Source organism: Erithacus rubecula (assembly GCF_903797595.1).
Source record: "Erithacus rubecula genome assembly, chromosome: 1".
In the NCBI taxonomy this organism is placed as follows: domain Eukaryota; kingdom Metazoa; phylum Chordata; class Aves; order Passeriformes; family Muscicapidae; genus Erithacus; species Erithacus rubecula.
The window spans coordinates 8,761,913-8,782,513 of record NC_136658.1 but is presented as its reverse complement, the minus strand read 5'-3'; the positions used below and the strand labels follow the sequence as shown (position 1 = coordinate 8,782,513).

The following is a 20,601-nucleotide window of genomic DNA, read 5'->3' as shown; positions in this document are numbered from 1 at the left end:
ATGGTATTTTTATCAGAGGCTGTCTGTAAACAGAGCTATAGCTGAATAGGACAACAAACTAGGACAAAATGAAGATTTCCTTCATTATAAAACTCCATCTTTGAATAAGATTTTTAAAAATGCATGCAGTGTTAGTTTTCAAAAATTATGTTTTTCATGTCCTTTAAAATTATGTTGCTGAATAGTTTGGCTGAAGAAATTGGTTTTGTGCTTGATTTAATGTGAAAAAAAGCTCTGATTCATTTATTTTTATAGTGAATTTCTAGTAATTAAGGCTGCAGTTCAAAGCTAGAAAAGATGTTGCCTAACTATACATGATTGCTTTAGAAAGCCTGACCTAGTATCTGTGAGGGCAAATAATGCAATATGGTCAAATGGTGGAGAAGACTTGGTATGTGACATGGAGAGGATAGAGCAACAGGGTCAGTCCATGTCAGAGCTACAGATTTATTTTCCTTGTCTTATTGGAGGAGGGGAAATAAAAATTATTAGGAAAGCGAGAGATTTGAAAATGAGGAACAGGACAAAAACTGGAAACTAGGTAGAAACTTAGTGTATTTCTCATTGTTCCTTGACTACCAGATTACAGGTCTGCTACAGTGACAAATTCATTTGTGTTTTATCTGTTTAGCACTCTGAATTATTGATTCACAGTAGAGACCTGTGTGTGTGAGAGAGTTTCAGATGAACCCTTAACCTTGCCTACCTTGCATTTACTCAGTTACATGTTTTGAAGGACAGGCTCATGGAAATGCCATGCCCTTCTTGCTCCTGTTGAGCTGAGAGCACTGTCTGTGCATCCCCCGGGCACAAGCAAGCCTATGAAGTGAATTTAACCATCCATCCTGCTTAGGATAGATTTGTGGGATGGTCTCCTGACATTAGGTTTTTAGGCACCGTAGGGATATTCTGGTCTTGAGGCCATCCACAACACTGCACTGATTATTCCACTGCCATTTCCTGACACCTGTGGGTGTTGCACGTGGATATGCTGGGGGAAACAAAGTGAGGAAAACCCAAGTAGCTCGTTGCAGCACTTGAGGAGTGGTATAGCACGAGTTCAGTTCCTAGAGTATGTTCAGCAACACCTTATAGAGACCTCAAAACACATGGCTGTAAACAGCCAGCAAGAGGGCACCTTGCCCTTAGTCCTGCCTGGTCATAAGGTTAACACTTCCCAAGGTGGAGGAAGAGGTGGAAATTTCTCTCTAGAAAGGCTCAAACCCCTTTTTAGGAGTGTGAGGAAGAAGAAAATACCCTCCACCTTCCAAACTGAGTCGTGTTTAAGTGCTTTACAGTCCTTGTTTTAAGAGTGCCTGCACTGCTCAACTGATGCTCTTTAGACTCCTGCTGATCTGTAAAGCCTTGGGAAGCAGCTCATGAGATAGCTGCAAAGTGTGTTTCAAGAGAATCAGGTCTGCTCACATTTTATGCAGTTAGCAGGTTTGTGTCTGTGCTGTCAGCAGGTGTAATCGGAAGCTGGGTCTTGATTGCTCTTCGTGCCTAATTAAATAGCTTGTAATTATAATGCTGAAAATATGGTTTTCTAAAACACTTAAATTCTGTTTACCTGAAAGCTTAGTGTTCCTAAACCATCCCTCTGCACACCCACAAAACCAGCAGTAGAATAGAAGAAATCAAGGGTGGGGTGAGGTGTTTGAGTTTCTTTTTGGCTTTTTTTTCTTTAGCCTGCCCCAAAACTTAGGGAGCTTTGATAAGAATATTTGGAGATGCTGCTTACATTTTTTAAATATGCAAAAGAGTACAATCCCCTTTCAGTGAATTCCAGTGATGAACCAAGAGTGGAGGGTTTGCATGTCCTGCCTAGAAAAATCATTTTCTTTACTTCTACCTCATGCTCAACGTAGTTACTGATTTCAAGTTTTTATCTCAAATCCTCTAACACTTCTCCCCCACTCTCTTTCTACTCATTAGCATCTTTTCTCTACTGTTACATTCCCAAGCATTGACTCTATTCTCCACCATCACCCTACAGAGAAGGCAAATTATGCCCCTCTCTTAGAGATTCACTTCTGACTGTGCTTCCTGGTCCCCTATCACTGAACACTGTTAATGCCAGCTACTTGAAAACATTGAAAACTTAGCCAGGCCTGCTTCTTCTTTCTTGTTTCAACTCCAGTCTCCCTTTTTCTTTACCTTGTGTCTTCCTTACCTCCTGAAGTACCTATTCCTTCTTACTCACCACTCATCTCTCCCCATCAGCTCTTCAACCTTTGCTTCCCTCTACTCTTAAAACTAGCTGAAACCTGGATTTACCTGGGATTACCAAGTTTGTGTTCTTTCGGCAACCATTATTTTTACAGCAAGCCCTCCTCCCCTCACCATTCTTTACCACACTGCTTCTAAGGAGAGTGAGTGAGCTCTTGAACTTGGGTTCTTCTGCTGTCATCCAGACCTTTCTCTCCTTTCTCAATAGTTTTTAAAAGTCCAGAGGGGCAGATTGAGAAAGTCTGTTTATCCTAATTCATGCCTTGCAATGCACAATAGTTCTGTGAAGTGTGAGAGGATCTGAGGGTGCTGATACCTTTCCAGAGCAAAAGTAGAATGCATCCAGGGTCAGCAATATAAACACCTGACTCCTGCTCTTTAGCATTTAATGTCATGAGAATTGACTCTAGCATGTATGATTGTAATGTTTCTTTCCTTTGTTATTTTTTTTTTTTTTTTTATAACTGGGGATGTCACATACATATATTGCTGCTCTCTTTGTCGCTGTTGTTGTTTCTGTTTATATATTAATTCTGTCTATACTAATGAATGTTTCTGGTGTCATGTCCTCTGACATAAAACAAATCTCCATAATGTTGTCTTTTTCCTTCAATATTCCCTTTTTCTCCCTTGCAAAATATCCTAAACTTACACCATGGTTTTTCTTACCTTGTAGCTCCCCCACAGTTTGTGGTGAGACCACGAGACCAGATTGTAGCCCAGGGTCGAACTGTGACTTTTCCTTGTGAAACTAAAGGAAATCCCCAGCCAGCTGTTTTCTGGCAAAAAGAAGGAAGTCAGGTAAGTTGCAAGCATCCTGTGAGTCTTTCAAGTCTTTCTAAATAGTTATGTTGTTAAATTTTGAAGAAAATTGGTAATATTGTCTTTCACAGTTTTTATCTTTCACAGAAATTTGTCTTTTTAAGCTATCATTATTCTCTACTGAAATTTGTGTCACTTATTTTTTTATATTTTGAAGAACACAAAAGCCATTTCAGTTGTTGAAACCTGTGCTAGGCACTGTATAGATGAGTGGAAAGAAACAGGATATATGTTAAAGGCTTTTTGTTCTGAAGCCCCCAACAAACAGGTGGTGACACAGGCACAGTAGATGAAAAAAAGGTATGACTCAATTTTGAACTAATCAGAGCCAGTAATTACAGTTCACAACCTGTCTAGACATGATCAAGCGGAATGTATCCAGCAAGCTGATTTGCATTGGGTTTTTCTCATAGGGCATACAGATACAGGTTTTGAACACAGAGATGCTTTCTTCAGTAAAATTGTCTCAAGAAATTTCTAGATCTGACTGTGGAAATATTTACCTGATCATCTTTGAAGGCATAATCTGTGAAGCAGAAATTGGTGCTGCCATCAGCCCATACTAACTTCTATAGCTTAGTATTTGAATGTGATACCACAACATTTCTTTAATGTAGGCATTGTGTGTACCAGCTCATACATGAAATAAGAGCTGAACCACAGATCTCCTGCTCTGCCCCACCTGCTTTTGCTTCACCTGCTCAGGAGATCAGAAAACTGGTCCAAAATGACAGGACCAGGCTGGCAGCATTTTCTGCTCTGCTGCCTTGGTGGCTTACAAAGACACAACATGATTATTTTATTAGTGTGATTATTTCATTGTCTGAGTGCAAGCTTAACCTTCAGTGTGCATCTCTCAGTGTAATATTTATAGAAATTTAGATCTAGCCTCCAAGGATCACATCCTGGAAAAACACAGTATTGTGAGTCTCACTAAGGTGACAATTTTTCCAAAGGGAAGGTAGAATAGCATATTGAAATTCAAGTAGGTAGTACTGATGTGCTAGCAAACATTTCAAGCCCCTTCCTTGTAGAGCATTTTAATAACATGGTAATGTTTATGTAAAGTGAGCTTATAGTGTCACACTTGAATCTAATAAAGTGGACATCCATCATGCTGTAATAAAGAGAAGAGCTTCTAATTAAAGTAGGACATCATTTTCAGGATTAAAGTCATTTAGCGTAATTGAAAAGTGCTAATACTCTATTTTATCCTCTTCCATTGGTATCACTTCAAGGGTAAAAACATTTTAAGGTGAAAATGCATCTTGTGTCTTTAATTGAAAGTTATTACCTACTGATTGTACTATGTTGAAGCTGCTTAATTACAAACCTGGAAAATTAATTACCATATTGAAAATCATATCCCTGAGGGTTAGAATAGTCATTTTGGCAAATAAATGCAACATAAAAATTGATACTTGCATGGTTTATAATCAAACTTTGGAACATGGCTCAATGTGGTTTACAGCATCCTCATGTTTATCTTAATTGATCATCAGTGAGGGTTGGGGCTGCCATCTCAATGTATAGCTTGCCAAATTTTGCAGTGAAATGCCACAGAGTGAGTTTCCACATAGTGTATATCATCATAGCAGCAGAGAGGGGAATTTTTGCCAAATTACAGGACTTTTCACCTGTGCTTCCCAGCTATAAATTGTTGCTTCTGCTTTTAGGTGAACTGTATGCAGCACCACTTGCAGTGTTCAAAGTAATGTTATACACTCATGTTACCCCACTCCAGTAATTGTAGGGCATTTCTGGTTGTGAATCCATTTCTCAATCCTGCATTTTTGAGCTCAGCCAGCTGGGAGGGAGGGGAGCTGTTCCCTCCTGAGTAATTTTTTGTGCCAACTTGTGTATAAACAGCTGGTCCTTTGTGCTTGGTGGCCTTTTCCCCAGGGACCAGCAGCCGCTCGCCGATGACACGTGCGAGGGCAGGGCGAGTGTAACCTTTAGACTGTGTGGATTAAATTCTTCCTTGAGATAAATTCAGGGGTACCTTATCAGGGATGGCTCTGGTCCCCCTGTTTGCATCCCAGCATGCCACCATGGTGCCCAGATGAGCAACCCCACAGCTAATTAAAACCAGTGAAATTGTGAAAAGCGTTTAAAAAGGAGTGGTACTGTAATTTAGGACAAGTTATAGGTCATAGTTATCTGATCTTTGAAAAGAGGAGTTATGAGACTGGTGAACTCCTCCTGATGTATGGAATATTCACTGGGACATGATACCTTTCCAGAACAGAGAAGCCCATACTGAAGGCAAAAACAAGGATTGATTCCCCATTCTAATGAAGTGATAAAGAGGCTTCTGGATTCTTTTTCTCTAGGAGCTTAATCCTTGCTCTTTTACATTCAGCTTCTTTTTACACTTTACGTAATGAGTGATAAATTAAGTCAAGATCAGCCATGTCGTCTTTCTCATAGTATTTTAAGTTTTTTGATAATACCCTCCAGTAGGTCACCAGTAGGTATCTTGTGCCAGGCAGAAATTATTCTGAAAGTTTCAAGGTGGTTTAGAAAACAGGGCAATTACTTGAGACCCTTAGTCCCATAGCCTGAAATTGTTTAAGAATTTTGACACTTTTTTTTTTTGCTGTTATCTGACATGTTTACTAGGTGAATATTTATTTTGAGGAAAAATTTGCTGTTATAAATTTCTTAAACATTGCTATTGAAAGGCAATAAAAGAAAAGCCTAGTGTGATGAGTAACCCAGTAGGTTAATACAATTATAAGGATACTTGGCATGTCGGATCTTATTTAAAGCAGATCTCTTTCATTTTACTGCCAAACCCATAGAGATAAAGGCATTTTTTTCACTAAAAAATAGAATTTGTTTCTTATTTGAATTCTTACTTGTTTCTTAAGGGGTTTGTTGCTTATCAGTTAAAAAAAAAAAATGTTAAGCATCAAGGTCTTTTTCAGAAGAAACATCTGCAGAAAATTTGTTTAATACTCTTCTCTGCACTTTTAGGTTTTCTTTTTGAGTCAATACAGACAAGCTTAAAAGTTATTAGGGAGTCATCATTAGAAAGCACAACAGAGCTAGACAAAGCTGCAGTAATGACTGAAGGATTATCACAGCATGGTAACAGTGTTTTGGTGTATTGCTGATGCAAACTGTATTTTTCATAAAGTCTTGTTGAGCTGACATAAAATCTAGACCCTGTTTTACTGGAATTACTGTTGTTTAATTATTGTTTAAGTTGTTCTCCTTTCTGTCTCATTGGGCAATGCTGCTGACCTTTCTCTTCACATTGCCTCCTGTTTCCTGTTCTTATTTATTCACAAGAGCTGTGCCAGAGGGTGTAACTTTTTCCTTGAAAGCACAGCTCTCACCAGTAAAACCTTTTCAGGTCTGTAGTATTGATTCATTCAGTCCCTCATCATATGCAATGAATACTAGAGCCATTCCAGTTATTATTATTGACGTCTCTCTTTTCTCAAATCCAGCCCAAAGGCAAAAACTAATCTCCCTGTTTTGTGCTAACTGATACCTTATCCTACATGAAATTATTTTTTTCTCTCTGATGATTTCCACATCAGATTAATACCCCTTCTCTTCACCCTCCAGGCTCTATGCTGCATTTCTCCTTTGGTTTATCACAGTTTTAATTTCCTTTTATTTCTCTTTTAAACTCTCATGCTCTGCCAGCTTCTCCTACTTTATGGCATGCTCCTGTCTTCCTCCCAGTTTCACTTATGTGCCATGCACTTACTTGCTTCTTTTTACAGAATATTTTCACAGCCAAACAATAGTGCTCTTCTCTCTCAGGTCTCTAGGATTCAGTGCTTGCTGCTAGTTTTGTAGTGTTTGCTGTAGTGTTATGTCCTTCTGGTTTGATAGCCGAGTTTGTTATTACAATTGCATTCAGAATGAAGACGAATGTGTCACAAATATAAATCACTCTCAAGTGTGATTGTTGGGAAATGTCTTCTTGCCTACACCCCAGTCAGAACACAGCACTGTGAGCTGTCAAAAGGCTGTTTCTAATTTAGACTGTGAGTTGCCCAAGGCAGGGAAAGCAGCTCTGTGTTCATAAAGTCAGAACCACACTTACTTTTTCTCTTCGATTATTTATAGTACTTTTAAGGAAAAATCATTGTAGCTGAAGGAAAAGTGGTGCTTTTGTTCTTTGAATTGATGTGAGATGAATTGTCTTTGCAGAACCTACTCTTCCCAAACCAGCCTCTGCAGCCCAACAGCAGATATTCTGTGTCACCAACTGGGGACCTCACCATTACCAACATCCAGAGGTCTGATGCAGGCTACTACATTTGTCAAGCACTGACGGTTGCTGGAAGCATTTTAGCAAAGGCTCAGCTGGAGGTTACTGATGGTGAGCTCTTAGAAATTCCTATTGTTTTTTTTCTTGTCAAAAGTACTTTAAAAGCAGTGTAAAAAAAGGCATACAAGATCACATAAATCATACAAGTAAATGGACAATTTTCTATAGGAAATAAAGTGAGAAAAGATGTCTGTATTTGTCTGTGGAGTAAAAAAGGTACCAAAGTCTAGTTTGCCTCTTGCTTGCTTTCTGGAGGTTTGTTAACAATGGAAAAAAGGGATAAACCAGCTTAGAATAGGTTTGGTGAGAAATGAAGCTGCTTGGTTTGCTAGAGCTAAGAGAGGACTGCACCCCCTAAAAAAAAAAAAAAAAAAAAAAAAAAAAAAAGGAGAGAAATTATGCACAATTAATAGGTTTGTGATTGAAGTCGTGAATTGGAGTGCAAAAAAATGTATCTTTATTCCCACCAGTCTCCAGCCCTATCTTAGACAAGCAGAGGGTGTGTCCTTAGCTCAATTAAATCAACACAGTTGCTCTGAAGGTGGTGGGGTGCTGTAGGTTTAGAATACCTACAACATGTAGCCCTTTAGTCCCTCTGTGAATGAGGCACCTACCTGTGTTCTAAGAATGCCTCAGTAGGGGTTGGTGTGAAAAAAGTAATGAAAATCCATAGGCAGAGAAGAGTTTTCAGGAAAGGAAAAGAATTACATGGTCTGTCTTGATGCTTTTCATTTCAAATTTTTGAGTTTGAAATTCATCATGCCTTGAGGTTTCCTATCTACAAACATGAATCCTTTTCATGTATCAGGAATCCTGTTGTGGATAGAAGGCAGTTTGCATCCTTTAATATTGGTGAAGAAAACAAGAGAATCCCTCTTATACTCTGGAACAGTGGCATTCCCCAGCATCATTATTCCTTATCTTAACTGACACATTAAATATCTCCTGACAGACTTTGATGAATTTTTGCCATTAAAACTGTTGTTATATGCAGAGGTCTACTTTTACTGTTCCCTTAGAGACCTGCCTGCACCATGAAAGTTTGAAAAGATGTCTAATTTTGAATAATCTGCCTTTTCACAAGAGCATATTCATCACAAGTGACAGGTAGAGAGGTTCAGGCTCATGTTATAGAGGTTTGAGCATTAATTTGATGCCTTTTCTTTGTTTTCCAAAAGCTGCTTATATTTTTATGACAAGGGGAAATAATTTCTGCCTTATCCTTGCATCTCTTCAAGCACATTGCTTTTCTGTAGTTTCTGGAGACTAAACACTTGGCTTTGCTCTGCAATCTCTTCAAGTCCTTCTCTCATGGTCTATGACAAAATGATGCATTTTCATTCAATTCAAATTTAAATGTAGATTAAAAGGTCATTTAAAAGGAAAGGAAAGGCAATATTTTTTAATATCTGTCCGTAGTGCTGCCTGATTCAGGGCCATGACTGTGATTGGAATAAATAGAACACACAAACATTGGCTGGGAGGACATTGAGCTGTTAAATGGTCACACCTGCTGATGCTGCACAGATTTACAGCAACAGGCGCCGAGCGGATCAAATCAGGTTCAAGGATGCTAGTGATGAGAAATTCTTCCTTTTGACAGCCAAGGGCTTTGGTCCACCTTTATCTATTCCTTGTGTGGGGAAAAAAATAAATCCTAATTGATCTCTTTGGAATTCTCATTAGTTTGCTTAGCAAGCCAAGGGGAAGTGTCCCAGCTGAAATGCAAGCTCATCTCCAGTTAATTCTGATTAAAGGCAGCGTGCATTCCACATCAGCTGGTGGCTCTGCTGAGAGAGTGCAGGACCTGCCTTCCCCAAATGCTTTCCAGAGCCCACTGTCAGCATGGTCATTATGAAATAATACAAGATTGCTTTATAGAAATACCATTTCATCCTGGAGTCAAAGGGCAGGTGAGGTCAGAAGAAATGTGCCAAAACAACATTGTGGAGCTGAGATTATGTGAATAAATGTAGCATTAGATCACAGATTTTTTTTTAATTGCTTTTAGTTAGGAAGTTAACCATAAATGTCGAAATAATCTGTTTTGGTTGATGCTGAGCAGAAGTTATGGGAGCTAATGACTTTTATCAGTAGGGAAATCTAATTTAATAGTTTTAAGAATATAATAAAAGATAAACACTGTGCATGCTAGCTATATGCTTAAGCATTAGTGTTCTAGTTTTTGGCTGGTGATTTCAGTTTTACTTCCTAGCCCAGAATTTTTCTGTTTGGTTAATGATTTAATAATAGTGGCAAGCCATCTTTTTCATTTTGAACACATTTTTGTTTGATCCAGAGTAATTTAGATCCAATTGAAGTTCCAATACAGAATGAAAACATGTCATGTGCAGAAAAACAAGTGCTTAATTATACCATATATAGCAGTGTTTCAGTTGTTACATTTTTGCACTTACAAGTCTTTACTGGAAATATTTTTAACTCAAGTGTTCACATGAGAAGAGATTACTAGCTGTGATGAAATGTGCTGAGTTGAGTGATAATTTTGCTGATTATGGACTGTGCTAAGAGCCTTCAGCATATTTGAAATTCAAATCTTGTATTTTCTTGAAAGGCTATCATGCAATTCACTGTCTAATGCACATCTGGAAAAGCAAAATAATTTTAAAAGTTGAAGAATCATAGCAATCCTTTCAAACCCAAGAAATGAATATGCAGCTCACAATCATAAAATGACAGATCATGCCAATAAACCAAGTGCTTCCATCTCTGTCTATGCTTAATGTAAAGGGAATAGGTTCCAGTTAATATTGTGTTAGTATTTGTCAAGCATGCACAGAGTATTTTGGAAATCTTAAATTCACCTTACCAATTATTAAGATTTATTTATAAATGCTCCACAGTTTATTTGCTACATATCTGACCACCATGACTTTTAGCCCTCATCCAAAGTATATTGCATATTTTATATCAAGGGTGACAGTTTCAAACAGGAGGAACTCAGAACAACTTTACAGCTTCCTGTGAAGCTCTCCTGTGAAAACAAAGACAGATGAAGGATTGATCTTTGTTTTTCCACCTTTCAGAGAGAACCCTGTCCTATAATGAGTGTTCATCATGTGAATTTTCTTACTTGCATCTGATTTTACCCATTATTTCACCGGGAAAATTTTTTGAAATTTTGATTTTGGAGGTGCCAAAGTAAAGACTTCATTTTGTTTTTCTCTTATTTTAATTTCCATTGCAAGTTGACTGAATATTCCCCAAATTTTAATATGTTTTCATTTGATCCAAACAGCATTTGTGGTGAATAAACTGATAAAATAAAATTTGTTCTTTTCCTATAATCTCTTAAAAAATTAGGAATCTGTTAATTTTTCAGTTACCAGAATATGTGGATTTTGGCTTCTTGGCACATCTTGGATATTGGCAAATAGTTTCAAAACCATTTTTAAAATTAATTTTGAAATCGACTTCTGTTTTACCTTACAAATATGTTTACAGGCCCACAAAATGTTTTTGTGGAACAGATATAGACATTTCCAGTAGGAGAAAACTATATAAATGGAAAGTAAACATGATCATGTTTTAAAAGCAACTAACAATCACAAACACCATTTTGTGGCTATTTTTCACTAGCCTTCCCTAGCACTAATGGTTCTCATATATGTATAGTTTTAAACTCTAACCAAGTTTTGGATCCTTACTAATGAGGACCTAAGCAGTAGGAATGCAAGCACACACATGTTTTAGAGAAGATTTACAAGTCATAGTTGTGAAGACAATACAGCCGTTCACAGATCAGTGGAAACTCTTAAGTGTTCATTTAACCTTTAGCCTTAGTGTCATGGAAACCTGTAGTGGTCTTTCACCCATAACACCCTTGAAAATGAAGATTTCTTCTGGCCAGGAGGCTTTCAATTACACTATTGATCAGAGCAATTTAAAGGATTATGAGCTCCTCATTTGGGCTGTAAAAAAAATCTAATTACATGCCAAAGAACAATGTCTGTAATGCAGCAGGTTTTGAAAATACCTACATTGCTGCACATATGAAAGACACTTAGGTTAAGCAAATAACTGCAATGGAATAGCTAGCAACTCAAATAATTCTTCTTTAATTTTTAGCTACCTAGAATACTGGGATTTGCTGGTTTACATTAAATCCAAACAATAACTAGAACAGTTAAGTTTTAATTTGAATATACTCATGCTGCTAGCCTAATAGTACATTTGAGCTGAGATGAATTTTTATTTCTCCAAATGCCTGAACTATGTAGTCATAAGGAACCTTAATGAGATTAAGTATTTTGTATCATGGTGAAAATGCATTACATTTTTGTTGTTTATATAGTGTTTCCTGTCCTACCTCTTAAGTTCAGTGGGTGATATTTTAGAATTTCCAAAATAGCTTTCACATTCTGGTGTTAAGAAACAATCTGTATTGGCTTTCTCTTTTCAGCTCAAAACATGTATTGGCTTTCTATTTTCAGTTTCAATTTCAATGAATGTCATGAGCTCACACTCCAAGGTGTGGTTCTGACAATATTAATGATTCTGATCTTTGTGTATTCTTAATTAAAAAAAGGTAGGTAGTATTTTTGCAACATTAAAATTCAGAAACAACTATTTTAGGCATAAAATGTGTCACTAACATATCCTTGATATGTTTTATTAAACAGCATGATGAAAACACTTTGGATCTGTTGAAAGTTCCAGAGGTTTTCATCTCTTAGAGCTCAAATACAACAGAAGCAATATTGCTTCATAATAATTTGTTTCCACTTCATTGTTAGAGTCAGGTGTTGTATATGGACTATGATGAACAGATTCTCAGCTAGAATAAATGATTCAAACTCAATTGACGTCAGCAGAGGCTGGCTAACTTGTACCAGTTCAGAAGTTAATCCTTCCTGCTAAAATATTTAATACCAGACACACAATTGTTCAGTTGTTCAAAATTTAAAACAGCAGCAGTATGGCTGGTAAATATATAAAAGTACATTAAAAGGAAAAATAATTCTCAGTTCTGTTATACTGATTTTTTTGCAGCAGTTCTAGCCTTGTGTATATTCAAGTATTTCACATTCAGTTTGTATAAACACATTCTTCAGAAACTAAGGTTATATTTTGCTGCTTAACAGATGGCTCAGAAAAAAAGTTCTACGACAAAATTATTTGGGATAAAATGATCTTTTAAGATACCTCATCTTCAAGATATCCCACTGTTCATAGAATGATGCTTATATTATGCCATGCACTCTCCCACTGGTTGCAGGGTCCTTTATTCAGTATTGCAAGCATGTAGATGTAAATTATCAGAAAAAAAATGGGAGTTCATGCCTTTAAAAGGTGATGAAACTGTTTGATAAGTAAGCTGTTAAATGGTGTGATTGAGTTTGAGCTTTTCTCTGCTGGAAAGAGCAGTAGTGCCATTTAGATTCCTCAAATTATGAAAATATTTAGTATAATTGTTAGATATTTTTGCTGGTGAAAACTTGCAAATAGGGTAGGAATAGGGGATGTGGTTGGTAGCCAGGCTAGAATAGCTATAGTGTTTCAGTTTTAATTCAACATATTTTCTCTTTTAGAGTATAAATTGGGTAAGCACATTTTGATGTGGCATCAAAAGTGTGTTTTAAGTGCTTTCCCAAATTGGAAGAAAAGAGTGATGCACTTCAGTTCTCTGAATCGAGGTCTTAATTTTCATCCTATGAAAATTAATGAGCCTGATGATCTTTGCCAACAGATATTTTTCTATCTACATGTTATCTTGCAGTGGTGAAATAAACTCTTACTGAAACGCTTTTCAAATATGCCAACTGAGTGATAACCTCTATTTATGGCTCCTCCAAAAATAATGCTTTTAGCTTCTTAGATGCTGACTTAAAGCTTCCTAAAACTTTTCCTGCGTGGTGGAACAGGGCTGACAGCAGCAGCAGAGGATGGTTAGAGGTGTGGATGCCAATGCCTGTGCCACTGTTTTAGTCTTGACAGATCGGCCTCCGCCCATCATCCTGCAGGGCCCCATCAACCAGACGCTGGCAGTGGATGGCACAGCTCTGCTCAAGTGCAAGGCCACTGGTGACCCCCTGCCTGTCATCAGCTGGCTCAAGGAGGGCTTCACCTTCCTGGGCCGGGACCCCCGCACGTCCATCCAGGAGCAGGGCACGCTGCAGATCAAAGCTCTGCGGGTGAGTAATCCAGCTCAGCTCCTGCTGGGTGTCTCAGCAGCTCTGCTGCCTTCCTGTTGTCTTCAAAATTCACTTTTCTACTGTGAAACCGCTGTTACACTTCTCACCAAGTCATTATCCATTCTTTGCCATTGGGTAGGAAAGGGGAGCAAAACCGACTTCAGCTTTTTCCATTATAATTCCCTAAAAACAGAGTTGATATTTAAAATCTTATGTATGTTGGAATAGAACATGTGAGTTTGGGATAGACAGAAATATAAAAGAACAGTCCTTCCTTATCTTTTCAGTTGGTCTTACCCTGAAGCCATTGGCCTCTCTGTCAAAACTTAGAGCAGTTCCTTGGCAGCACCTGACCATAATTTTCCAAGTACTTGTGCTAGCACGTGATCTGGAGCTCATCAGGGTTTGACCATGTGCTTTCCCCATCAACAACTCGTCAGTCCCGAGCTGGCTGATTTATTCCAGTGTTGTGCTTCCTGGAAATGTTCCACCAGGCTGCAAATGGGAAACCACAACTAATATTGTAGCATGCGTGCAGTCACAAGCAGAGGGATTTCTATTAAAAAATAAATACCTATTTTAATATTTACATTTTTACACATGAGATAATACAATCTTCCATAATACTTCATATAGGACAATGTCATATGTTTTTGATAAGTATTGCATCACTAATGTCTTTTTTGGCTTTTAATTTTTCCCTGTTCAAAGATAAACATGTGTATTTGTGTGTATTTGGACAAGCATACATATGGAAAAATAGTAAGTTAAACATACTTATTTGTCAAGAACTTGAAGATAATTTCAGAAACCATTTAATTTAGTAGGCAGAAATGTCTGCACTTAATTTTGCCATCCAAAAAAATGTCAATAAACATAGTACTAATGACAAAAAACAAAGAGCAGCTTTGTTTTCTGATACTGTCTCATCATAGATGAATTGTGAACTTCCTTAGAACAAAATAGAATTTATTAAAAAATTTATGCTAGCTTGCCTTGGGTAAACAATTTGTCGTTCCTCCCTGGGCTGAAGGCAGGTTTAGGCCATGAAGGTTAATGCATTTTTCCTGTAGAGCTGGATTAAAGAGTGCGCTTGAATAGTCAAGATTCCCCAGCAGTGTTAGAAAGCAGCAATTAAAGGTGGAAGCTTAGTGATTTCAAACAAACTTTCAGGCATTGATGATGGGCTTCTGTGGAGTGTCCACGAGGCAGAAGCTCTTGGGATACCTGTCTGCATGCTGCTGTGCAAACAATGAAAATTGCTTCTGAATCGTGCCAGCGCATTAATCTCACTGTTAGAGGCTGTGTCTGTAAACTAAAGGAAAATAAAATTGCTTGCAAGAGGAGAAGAAAACAGTATTAGTAGTGAGTGTGGTTCTGAAAGGCATGAGGCTTTTATTGATCCTTAAGTGGCTTATTCGTTGTTACCAATTTACCTTAAAGGCTCAGAAAGGAATTTTTTAGAAACCCCTCTATAGCAGTAATGTGCACTGCTTGTTTGACTCAGATTTAAGAACAAAAATTACACAGAACCATAAACACAATTTTTCTTCTGTGCCTTGCAAATTTTATGAATCAAACATGGATTTAAATGAGGAATGTTTAACTTTTTTCTCAGGTTTACCTAAACTAGCACCACTTGCTAGAGAAAAAAAGGACCACAAAAATGTCCAAGTATGTTTCCATCCCCAAATTCAAAATAAATTAATATTTGCCACTCACATATCCTCAGCCTTCTGGCTCAGGGTAGATTTAGATTAGGTATCAGGAGGAAATCTCTGTGAGGATGGTGAGGCACTGGAACAGGTTTCCCAGAGAATTTGTGGGCTCCCCATCCCTGTTCAAGGCCAGGTTGGATGGGACTCTGAGAAACCTAGTTTAGTTGGATGGAACTTTGTTCAGCCATGGCAGGGGGGTTGGAATGAGAGGATCCTTAAGGTCCCTTCCAACACAAACCATTCTCTGATCCTTTTCTGCTGTTTCTGTTACACCACAATCAAATGATTCATGAGCCTGCAACAGTCACATGGGGACAGTCATAACATGAATATAGAGATTTGTCTGATACATGAATATAGAGATTTGTCTGATCGGCCAATCTCTCAGTTGCCCTGAGAAGACAACTAAAAGCTCTCATGTCACTCATTCAACACCCCTTCTGACAGGTCAACACTGATGGAAAACTCCCTTCTTCTGTAGAAATGTGCTGCACCAGGATTAGACACCTGCATTAACTGAGGAACAAAACTTTATTTTATTGAATAGTGAAGATTTTTCTATTCACCTCCTCTGTTTGTTTTTTTGTTTTTGTTTTGTTTTTTTTTTTCTTCCAGAGCTCTAAAAAAGTACAAATAATTGAATTACCAACACACTGAATCTGAATCTGTATCTGATCCATCCACAACCTGGAAGTTAGATAATTTGCCATAGCTTGCAAGAAGCAGTGTACTTCCAGCTTGCTTTGTATGTTGTTTGCTTTCTGCAAGTTTCTCTGTTGTGTGCACCACATACCTCATTGAGTATGCCGTGCACCATCTGTCACAGTAGTGCACAAATGAAGTTGAGAGCCATAGCCTTGAGAAATATTCCCCATTATCCCATAATGAGGAATTATATATTTAATAAAATCTCCAAGGAAGCAAAATAAAACACTGTTTCAGAATGCTGTAAGGCTCTCTCCTCTGGAAAATCTCTCCTTTCAAGAGTCTCTCTCATTTCAGTAGCAGCTTTATTTTGAGTCTTTGAGCCATTGTCAGAAGGGTTTTCATTATTGCTTGTATTTCACACAAATAACCATCTCCTGAAATGCAAGTTATGCTCATTCAGAAAATTGAGCTGGCATTAATGAGTTGTTTCCTCCCCTAAGAATGGTGCACTGCAGTTTCAGTGTATCTGAAGACATAGCAACCAAATTCATGCATGACAAAGCTAAAAATCAATTAAAGTACATATCTGCAAGTAATCTAAAGAACATCTTGCTTTTTTTGCCATGATATTTGTCCCAAAGAGTGATATATAAGGACATATGCTACAATGCCAATCTGCATTTAACAGAAAACCCATTACAATTCCTTAAAGTCCAATAAAGCTTCTTGGATGCAGTTCTCTTTACATCAAGTCATGTGATGGTGAATAAAATTCTTCCTAATCACTAGAGTCAGCACTCTCCCTTTTCTGCTTCCACCTCCAGATTACCATGCTTTATGTCTCATGGGAGGCAAGGCATGTGTTGTGCTTTGTAAAGTTACCATTTTCCTTCCATCCATCCATCCATCCCTGTAGTCTTCACTTCTTCCTGACTCGGAAATCTTTATTTTAAATTTAAGCAGGAAATAGGAAAACCCTTGGCAAATTTTGGAGTAAAACAGTTTATACAGTGATGAAATTAATATTGGCATTCTAATTCAAAGCAGTTTCCCCAAATAAATTTAAAATATTTGAAGTGACAATGGAACCAGAGTAGTTTTATACAAATTGCTACCAAAGGGTCTTGCAAGCCTGAAATAAAATCCTGTGTGAAATAGAATAAAGGTAAGGTTTAGGATCTAATTCAATGCTGCTGTTTGGAAATTGCTTGGAGGAATGTCTGTATAGAGAGAGCCACTGCTAAGTTTCAGCAGCATTTGTATGTGGGGTGTATTGAAATTACTTCATCTGTCATAAGAGTCTAAGGTGATGTAACATCCTTCCTGGCACTGGAAACAGGACCTCTGGGTCCTCATGGGATAATGAATGCTGTGATTTTACCCTCTAAGAGGTTAATTGTTGTTATATTGTTACCTGATTTCACCTGTATTTGTTGTAACCAATGCAAACACTGACACTGTTAGTGCTCCATTCTGGAGCATTTACAGTACTGGTACCATTAACAATATGAAAATTAGAATTAGTAAAGTATTAGAAGCAAGTAATCTTATTACAGTTCTCTAAGGGCAAGCCACCATTAAATGATTGTTTGAAAATGTCTGGTGCCTTCTAGTCTGGTGTAAAATGTAGGCTAAGTCCTTCTTAGCAAGGAACATTTAGAAAAAGAGAATAAGAGCAAACTCAGCTGATTCTAAAAGGTTGTTAACTCTGCCCTTATGCCCCTTTTATGTCCAGCTGTCTGATACTGGGACTTACACTTGTGTTGCTACAAGTTCCAGTGGGGAAACATCCTGGAGTGCTGTGCTGGAGGTGACAGGTAAGCAATGCCCAGGGATGTGCTCCACTTGGAGCAAAGCATAGACCATATGACAGCAGTCATGTGATTCAGATTGTCATATGATTCAAATATGATTTAAAAAGTTATATGAGTCAAATTATTCTATATTTCTGGGCTTGACATGGAGAAGTTTTGGAGGAGAAGGCTGTGTTCCTTCACAAACCTTGCATTTCATTGCTATTGTCTTATAATGCCCATTGACATCAAAACAGTTTTGTGTCAGTGACTGCAGTATGCTTTAATTCTTCTAACAGGTGCATTAATAAAATGTGGATTTATCCAGTAATTGGCTTAGGCAAAAAATTGCAAAAGTACTCTCTGTGAGCAGTTGATTTGGATGCAGGAACTTTCTCAGCAATGGAGTTTTTTAGTATTTTATGTACATTTCAGCAAGCTGGGCTTTCTTCTTCGTCTTTCTTTTCTTTTTATTTAATATAGTTAGATATAAACTTTGGAGTTTTGCTTTTTTTTTTTTTTTTTTCTTTCATCATGTACTTATAGAATGATAGCTCTTCATCCAGAAACATGTGGTAGTAATGCAGTTGTTGACTTAGTTCTTTTTAGATTAGGAACATCCGTTCTGCTGATTTTGCAGATGTTTGCCATGTTTTTCATTTTAATCTTCTACTTTGATCAAATTATATAACCAAGGATCAAAACTAATCGTTTTGTATTTGCCCTTCACAGAATCTGGTGGAGCAACAGTCAGTAAAAATTATGATATAAATGACCTCCCTGGGCCACCATCCAAACCTCAGGTCACTGATGTCACTAAGAACAGTGTCACCCTGTCCTGGCAGCCAGGGACCCCTGGAAGCCTCCCAGCTAGTGCATATATCATTGAGGCTTTTAGGTATGTGAATTATACCACTTTTTAGCTCCTTTCTTTCTAATTTTGCTTAAATCCTGGTACCAGGGTTTTGTGGTGTTCTTTTGGACTCTTCATATATCATTAGAAGCTCATTAAATGACTCAGCTGCATAGAAGGCATTGATTCATATTCTTTACATTGATTTTTTGGTAATTTATCACTTTTTTTGCAGTGATTAATTGAAGGACATCTAACTATTTCTTAAGGTCAACAGGAATGTAACAGAACAATGCAGTAATTATTTGTCACTTTTCCCTTAACGTTGATGATCAGTGAGGTTCTCCTGTGGGAATGCTGCAGGTTCTTGGCTGTCATAGTACAGATAATATGGAAATAAATGGATAATCCTGAAGCCTCTCTGCAAACTTTAATTCCTGCTCTTGTTAAAGCAGTACCTATTAAGGAGTCAAAGTGTTTTAAATGTCTATTTTTTAGTGTTTTAGGTAGATTAAAGCTTCTAACTGAAAATACCAGCATTGATAATTTAGGATTTTATGGTGCAGCCTGAGGCTGTAAAGAATCCAGGTGCTCCCCCTCCACACAGCAGCAATTACTGTGTGGTACAAGAGACCTCCTGGGCTGTAATCCAGTAAGGTTTTTTTTGAGCACAGGCCATACTCTGACATGTATCTCTAGAACATTTCAGCTTAAAATCTGCAGCTTCCTAAGTGTGTTCCAGACATTAAAAAGATGGCAAAAACTTCAGTTCATCTCTAAGTTAGAATTAATGCAAGAATTTTTCATAATCATATGCATGCAAATTTTATCTCAAATGCTTTGTAAAGAATAGTATGGTATTTGCACTTTGTTGGTTTTATTCTAGAACTTATTTTTTCTAGAACTTACTCTTTATGCACTGTATTAATGAAGCAATTCAAACAACTTATGCCTTTTAGCTTTCCATTTACTCCTTCCTTTTAATATATTTAAATCTTTATTTTTTATCAGTGCAATACTACAAAGCATAATAAAATAAAATTCTCTTTAAACTTTTTTGATGTTTCACCCTAGATAAGCTTTAATGGGATCCCATCAATAACTTTTTAAAAGCCAGACATTTTCATTAAAAGCTGTTTTAACAATCACATTTGAAATCTTTTCATATGGTGGGATTGTAATCTAATTATAATAATAGTGAATCGAAAATGTAGTGACAGAAAAAATATTCGTATACTTTCCTCCATTTCAAAGCATTTTTTCATTTTTTTTAAAACTTTGAGTGTGAATTTAGTTTAAGGAGAATACTTTTCTTCAAATGACAGTTTATTGACATAGTTTACTTAGCAGTGTAGAAAATTATTCTTTCAAGCGAACTTTCCTTTCTAAGGCTTTTGTTCAAGAGTGGCCTGTTTGCCATTCAGATTTACTTTACAGCTTTCCACCCATTCCTTTTGTAGGTATTTTAGAGAAATAACAAAAAGTTTTACTTTTATTGCACATAGAAATACTTTTGACAGATGCATTATGGTTTTTAACCCATCTTGATGAGCTAACTGAAACAATTTTTTTTTTATTTCACTCCACTTTTACTACTTTTTTCTGCACTTAGAGTTGATGCAGGTTTATGAAATAGACTTTATTTTTCTCTTGCATCAGTTTATAACTTCCACACTGTTGTTGTTGCAGTCAGTCTGTGAGCAACAGCTGGCAGACAGTGGCCAACCACGTGAAGAGCACCCTGTACACGGTGAGAGGGCTGCGCCCCAACACCATCTACCTGTTCATGGTCAGAGCCATCAACTCTCAGGGCCTGAGCGACCCCAGCCCCATGTCAGACCCTGTCAGGACCCAAGGTAAGGGCCTCTCTCAAGGCTTGAGCTAAAGCAGAAAGAAGGAGCTGTGTCTTGGCTGATAGGTCAGTCTGGCTGTTCTGCTTTACACACTCACTGGAGGAATCCTAATGTGAGCTTAACCAATAAAGATGAAATAGCCCAATGTTTGCTGCACCAGTCTGGGGTTTCAAAGGGAAAGGTTATGTCCTTAATCCTTTGTACAGTGTAGACCTTTAGGTTTGCAGTTCACTTAG

The 20,601-nt window shown here is 37.5% G+C and overlaps 1 protein-coding gene across 6 annotated transcripts in view; it reads left to right on the top strand.

Moving 5' to 3' along the window:
- Positions 1 to 20,601, top strand: part of ROBO2 (roundabout guidance receptor 2) — a 432,478-nt gene that overhangs the window by 329,663 nt on the left and 82,214 nt on the right. For all 6 annotated transcript variants that reach the window (XM_079322619.1, XM_079322621.1, XM_079322618.1 and 3 more), the window contains 6 exons: positions 2,906 to 3,030; positions 7,225 to 7,396; positions 13,295 to 13,500; positions 17,602 to 17,683; positions 18,392 to 18,557; positions 20,202 to 20,368. In XM_079322619.1, coding sequence (XP_079178745.1) covers positions 2,906 to 3,030; positions 7,225 to 7,396; positions 13,295 to 13,500; positions 17,602 to 17,683; positions 18,392 to 18,557; positions 20,202 to 20,368 — 918 coding nt within the window. The remainder of the gene's footprint in view (positions 1 to 2,905; positions 3,031 to 7,224; positions 7,397 to 13,294; positions 13,501 to 17,601; positions 17,684 to 18,391; positions 18,558 to 20,201; positions 20,369 to 20,601) is intronic.